Here is a 7,441-nt window from a genome sequence, read left to right as displayed (position 1 = left end):
TTATGTTTTATGATATGCTGATCATTTTTCCCTTCTACAGCAACATCCAATTCTCACTCTAACATGTACTTATGAACATTAGGTATTTTTACCGAATATGCCATTTTAGTCGTTTTTACGTAAAATCACTTAGCAAAAGTTATTTAACACAATCTCAAGCTTCATATTCTACCATAAAACATCAAAATTCATGCATATCATTCATGGGTAAATTTTTAAATATAAACCCTAGCTCAAAATATTGGTAGAAATAGGTAAACCGAGCTACGAGGATTTCAAAAATATAAAGAACATTAAAAACGGGCATAGAAATCACTTACAATCAAGGCTTAAAAGTGTTGAAACCTTAGCTATGGTGGAGAGAGAAATTTGGCAGCAACTTATGGAGAAGATGATCATTTTTGTGTTATTTTTCCCAATTTATTTCATTTAATATTCAAATAACCAAAACGCGCTTGGATTTTCTTGAACGAATTTCATGCTCTGCTGTTACATTTTCCTCGTTTTCTCCCTCCTGTTGTTCTAAATCGTCGATTAATTTGTATGACCATCGAGGAACTTTTTTACTTATTTCTTTTATTCCAATAGATTTTTTTCTAATTGTTTGATTGTTGGGATTAGTTATAACTATATTGAATATCTTTATTCTCGTCCGATTAATCAGTTTTTCAAAAGATTTATCAGACTATGGAGTGAATGATTTGATTAATGACTATTCTATTCGATTCTTTCTTCAACTTGGAATCGATTCACAACAATTCTTTTTATTTTTCATATTTTCATATAAATATAAATTGATATTGCATATAATAGAAATAAAAAAAAATACGGGTTCGGTTCGTCTTTTTTGAGACCCTTCCTTATTAAACTTTCAAAAATTCCATCCGTGTCCAATTTTTGTCCATAAACTTAGAAATTGGTCAAATTTCTATTTAAGACCTCCTAATTAATATTTCAAAGCAATTTCATACTAGAAACTTCTAGAATGTAAGTTTTGTAACTTATTCAATTTAGTCCTTAACTTCAAATTAAGCACTTTATGCATAGAATTTCTTTACGAAATTTTCACACAATCATACAATCATATCATAGACCTCAAAATAATCATAAAATAATTATTTCTATCTCGGAATTGTGGTCCCAAAACCACTATTTCGATTAGGCCCTAATTCGGGATATCACAAACAGAGTACCCAACACCGATTTAATAGATTGATTAACGAATTCAACATAAGAATCAACATGGAACTGACTTACCACCAATGAAAAACCACCCCTAACACGTATTAAACCGTTGAAGTGCAATTCTCTGCTCCACAATCTACTCCTAAACACGAATTACCACTAATCAATCACTACAGAATGTTATCGCTAAAATCCCAACCAAAAGTTAACGACAACAGTGTTCTACTTACCAAACCAAAAGCAGAACCTGACAATTCCAATAGCACGATCGAACAACTTATTCACGAGTCGAATCGAAAGAGAAATAAAATAGAGGGATGCTAGAAAAAGAGAAGAAAATGTCAAGAAGGGGAAAAACAAAAGAAATTAGACGTCAGATTTCTTTGGAGGAGAGAGAAATTTTTAGCAAAAAGAAATAAAAATAAGAGATATCCCACATATCCCTTATTTTACTCCCACTAATCCACTACTTATAACTCTCTCAAAATTTTAGCTCTACCGAAACTCTATCAAACAACCAAGCAAAAATTAACATCCATACTTGCAAAGAGATTCAAACACAGAACTTCCAACGCACTAACTCACCACTCGAACAAGCAGGCTTATTCTAATATGAATTAACAAAAAATTCTATGTAAGCCCACTCCACAAGGGTAAAGGCTTGAACCAAAAATAACAAAATTATCAAAAGTGAAACTTGAACCTAAGACCTCAAACACACACTCAAAACTCTTAGCCACTAAAACAAATATATATTCATGTCAAATATTTACAAAAACAAAAATAAATTATTTAAGGCATTACAGTAATTGTTGATTCTTCTTAATACGATGTAGTGATTTTTTCGAGCCAACTTTATATAAAGAAAAATTTTCCAACACATACGCATCTAATAAAATTTTTAAGTTATTTAAAAGAATTAAAATTATATTTTTATTTAAATATCATATTACTAGTTATATACTCATCCTAATCACCAATTCTTATTTATAAGCTAAAAGTGTCCACGATTAGGCTAAGGGCTTCTATACATTAAACATAGTAACATATTAAATTTTATTGTATAAAAATATTAAATCTTAATCTAATTTGAGCTATACAAAATATCAAATTATTAATTTGATATTTTAATAATAAATATAAAATAAATAAACTTGAATAATTATATAAAATATTCAACAAAATTTAAAAAAAAAAAAAAAAACCCGCAATACTTGGGCTAAGTTGCTGTGGTGTAAATGAAAGTGATTTAAGACCACTAGAAAAACAATAAATGTGGGATTCATCCTTTTTCCTCGATAACTACTACAATCTCAATGCTTATATAAATGTATCTTAATTATATGGTTTCATTGCATCAAAAACTCTCAATCTCTCTCTCACACACATATTCACACTTTTAATAATATTTAAAATGGAGAAATCTTCTCGTTTGGTGTCATCTTTAGTTCTTTTTATGTTGATTCTCCTAGCAACAGGTTTCTCTTTAATTTTTTTTTTCAAATTCTTGTTAATTTATTGTTTACAAATTCAAAATTTTTCATACAAAATATTTGTATTTAACATGCTCAGATGACCATAAATTTAAGCATGTCAACTCTTAAATTATATATATACATATAAATTTGATATTCACTCTTCGACAAAATAGTAACCGGTGACAATTAGTATGAAGTTACCACATTAACTATATAAGTTGGCAATGGCCCATTTTTCTTTGAGTAGTTTTATTATTAATTCTTTATTTAATATATGTGCATATATTAAAGCTAACCATCCCATATGCTTAAATATATTTTTTATTTATTTGACATTCACTCTTATAATACTTATACATCATTATGAAATAAAACAGAGGTGGGACCTATGGCAGTGGAAGGTAGAACATGCGAGACTAAAAGTAGTGAATACAAGGGGATATGCTTATTTGATGCTAATTGTGATAGTATTTGCAAAGTAGAGCCGGGTTTCGATGGTGGGCATTGCCATGGCTTTTTTCGCAGATGCTACTGCACTAAACCTTGTTAAACAAGCAATCTATTAGGATTTCTTTATACTTAAAAAATTTGCTTTGTTTACTCTTGTTATGTGTGTGCTTGAGAGTTGAGAGAATAAGATCAACAACATATTGGTGTACATTGAATTCTATTACTATTGAATATATCTATAATTTTTATGTTCCATATGAATTAACTTCTAAATTAATTCTCTTTAATTCTAATCTTTCTATTTCTTCTTGGACTATTTGTTTTAAAATGTATATAAGTAAGACTGTATGCTTGAATTTGAGACTTACTTATGAACCATGCCAAATTTGATGAAATTTATATAATAAATTTTTTTATATTGAATTTCATGGTATGTGATAAGCTAGTTAATTACGTATCTTTAAAAGACAAAACAAGCCACTACCTTCTTGAAGCTCAATTCAATCGGTAAAATTACAATAATTCATTATTGCATATCCAAAGGTTAAGATAGAGGAAAAGGTCTGATGGAATTAAATCTTTTTCCTGATCTACTCCTTTTGCGTGGCATGAAAGCATCCAACACCTTTCCATGATATCCAAACAATTGCTTCAACCAACGCCAATTCATCCTGTCCGGAAGATTACTAACAAAGATCGTAACACAGCCCATCGTCCCTAAGATCATCCATCTAGTTTTATCTCACTTCCTTCACCGCCTCCTGTTCTTTTCCTCTTTAGTTCATGCTTTTGGCTGAGTTTCAGCGACTCGTTCTTTAGCTTAGCTTTGTTGCAGGTGGTTGGCTTTCTTGACAGTCCTGTCATTGTCCATTGATATGCTACTATTTTTCATTGACCCAACGAGATAACTCAAAGACAATTCCATCCTACCCAAATAATATTTGATACATATTTTACTCTTCAATTAAATCTAAACATATATCTTATCACTAGTCTCACTTGTTCGCTCCATTAATTAGTACAAAATGGACTCTCGTTCAGTTTCAATTGCTGTTCTACTCCTGTTGGTGCTTCTTGAAACAGGTCGAATAAAAAATACATTTATATTTAATAATCACTTATTCGAATAATATATATATCGCGCGGTTTGATGATAAAATTACGTGAAATGAAATAGAGATGGTACCTATTGCTGTGGAGAGTGGGACATGCAAGACTCCAAGCACTAAATTCGAAGGCATGTGCCTAAGTTTTGCTAACTGTGCTAATATTTGCAAGTTAGAGTGAGCAAAATCTGATTCGATTCGAAAAATTCAATAAAATTTTTAAATTTTGAATTAAATAGTTCAAGTTATTTGAGTCAATCAAGTTATTTGGATTAACTCGAATAAAAAAATAAGTTTTTCGGTTTAACTCGAATGTGAATTACACAATTCGAGTTATCCGAAAATCCGAATAAGAAAAGGCAAAACTATGTCATTTTGATAAATGTTTACGTTTTCTAAAGTTTAAAGTCAAAACCATTAAGTTAAAAGGTAAAATTATGTTGTTTTGATAAATATTTACAAATTAAGTTAAAATGCAAAACCATTATATTGTTTATGTTTTAAAAATAATTTTATACTTCGTTTCCTAGTTAAATAATCGGTTCATGTAAGCACAATACTGGGTACAAATAATAAGATTCGTTAACTCGACTCGACTTGACTCAAAATTTTTTGACTCGATTCGATCCGATTCGAAAAAAAATTCAAATTGAGTTCGGTTGCTAAAATAGGATTCGTCAACTCGACTAACTCGAAATTTTTAACTCGATCCGACTCGACTGGATTGAATGCTCACCCCTATTTGCAAGGGGGAGCCAGGTTTCAGCGGTGGACATTGCCAAGGCTTCCGTCGTCAATGTTTTTGTACCAAGTCTTCTTAGATGTGCAACCTCTTATATTTCATTGTGCTTATTATGTGTGTGCTTGAGAGTTAGAGAGGATTGAGATGTCTTCAACATATTTTGTATATGAATTTTGTATATTAATGTTAAATGATCTTTTATAATGTTTTTGTTTCATATTGAAATAAATTTTAAATTAATTCTCTTAATCTTTTTTATTCCTTTTAAAAATTAATACCTGTTTTTGGTCGATTAGCGTCAAAAGTTGTGATTTGTTTATGAATAATATCGAATTTGATGAAACTCAAACAATAATTGCAAAATTGTTTGTTTAAAGTTTGATTCGTCTACTTAAATTATAATTTTACAATCAATCAAGTCGAATTTAATGAAATTTAAATTAAAGAGATATTTAGTTTAAAGTTTGTTTCCTCAAAATTGAAGAAATATATTTTGTTAATTATTTTTAATTAAAATTTTAAATAAAAACTTTAATTAATTAAATATTAAAATTAATATATTTTGATAATTGAATTAGTAAAATATTAAACTTACCACTTAACAAATTATGCATATGTAAATTAAAAATTATTAAAATGAAAGTTTGGTTAACTCCATGAGTTGTATATATTATAATATTATTGGTTGAGTTAGTTTCACAAGTTAACTCGACACCAACTTAAAATTGATGATAACACCATAATAAACAACTATAATCATTTAGTATACTTAATTTGATGTATTTATACTCACAATTTAATTTAATTTTTTTATATTTTAATATCATACATATTTCATTTGTTATTTTAATTAGTTTCAAATCATACGTTTCATTATTTATTATATGTTATTTTTAAACACACCTCTATTCTATTTATGTGGTTTTCAAACACATACGCATCTAATAAAATTTTAATTTATTTAAAAGGATTAAAATTATATTTTTATTTAAATATCATATTACTAGTTATATATTCATCCTAACCACCAATTCTTATTTATAAGCTAAAAGTGTCCACGATTAGGCTAAGGGCTTCTATACATTAAACATAGTAACATATAAAAAATATTAAATTTTAATCTAATTTGAGCTATACAAAATATCAAATTATTAATTTGGTATTTTAATAATAAATATAAAATAAATAAACTTGATTAATTATATAAAATATTCAATAAAATTTTAAAACGAAAAAAAAAATCGTGGGCTAAGTTGTGGTGTAAATGAAAGTGATTTAAGACCACTAGAAAAAACAACAAATCTGGGATTCATCCTTTTTTCTCGATAACTATTACAATCTCAATGCTTATATAAATGTATCTTAATGATATGCTTTCATTGCATCAAAAACTCTCGTCTCTCACACATATTCACACTTTTAATAATATTTAAAATGGAGAAATCTTCCCGTTCAGTGTCATCTTTAGTCCTTTTTATGTTGGTTCTCCTAATAACAGGTTTTCTTTTTAATTTTTTTTTCAAATTCTTATCATTTAATTTATTATTTAATTCACTACAAATTCAAAATTTTCCGTACAAAATATCTGTATTTAACATGCTTAGATGACCATAAATCTAAGCATGTCAACTCTTAAATTATATATATACAAACAAATTTAATATTCACTCTTCGACAAAATAATAACTAGTGACAATTAGTATGAAGTTACCACATTAACTATATAAGGTGCCTATGGCCCCATTTTTCTTTGAGTAGTTTTAATATTAATTCTTTATTTAATATATATGCATATGTTAAAGCTAATCATCCCATATGCTTAAATATATTTTTATTTATTTGACATTCACCCTAGTAATATGTATACATTATTATGAAATGAAACAGAGATGAGACCAATGGCAGTGGAAGGTAGAACATGTGAGACCAAAAGTAGTGAATACAAGGGGATATGCTTATTTGATGCTAATTGTGATAGTGTTTGCAAAGTAGAGCCGGGTTTCGATGGTGGGCATTGCCATGGCTTCTTTCGCAGATGCTACTGCACTAAACCTTGTTAAATGAGCAATCTATTAGGATTTCATTATACTTAAAAGATTGTCTCATTTCCTCTTGTTATGTGTGTGCTTGAGAGTTGAGAGAATAAGATCAACAACATATTGATGTACATTGAATTCTATTACTATTAAATATATCTATAATTTTTATGTTCCATATGAATTAATTTCTAAATTAATTCTCTTAATTCTTATCTTTCGATTTCTTCTTGGATTATTTGTCTTAAAATGTATATAATTAAAGACTGTAGGCTTGAACTTGAGATTTACTTATGAACAATGCCAAATTTGATTAAATTTATATAATAATTTTTTTATATTAAATTTCATGGTATGTGATAAACTAGTTAATTACATATCTTTAAAAGACAAAACAAACCACTACTTTCTTGAAGCTCAATTCAATTGGTAAAATTACAATAA

General features: G+C 28.1%; 1 protein-coding gene across 1 annotated transcript; it reads left to right on the top strand.

Annotated features, from left to right (window-relative positions):
• The first annotated feature begins 6,337 nt into the window (after positions 1-6,337).
• On the top strand, positions 6,338-7,181 carry LOC108481688 (defensin Ec-AMP-D1-like). Its single transcript, XM_017784785.2, has 2 exons — positions 6,338-6,459; positions 6,849-7,181. The coding sequence occupies exons 1-2, from the start codon at positions 6,396-6,398 to the stop codon at positions 7,019-7,021; spliced, it is 237 nt and encodes a 78-aa protein (XP_017640274.1). The 5' UTR covers positions 6,338-6,395; the 3' UTR covers positions 7,022-7,181.
• Positions 7,182-7,441: the final 260 nt, after the last annotated feature.

The sequence above is a fragment of the Gossypium arboreum genome, chromosome 1 (genome assembly GCF_025698485.1).
Source record: "Gossypium arboreum isolate Shixiya-1 chromosome 1, ASM2569848v2, whole genome shotgun sequence".
Classification (NCBI taxonomy): domain Eukaryota; kingdom Viridiplantae; phylum Streptophyta; class Magnoliopsida; order Malvales; family Malvaceae; genus Gossypium; species Gossypium arboreum.
This window is presented reverse-complemented; position numbering and strand designations above follow the sequence as displayed.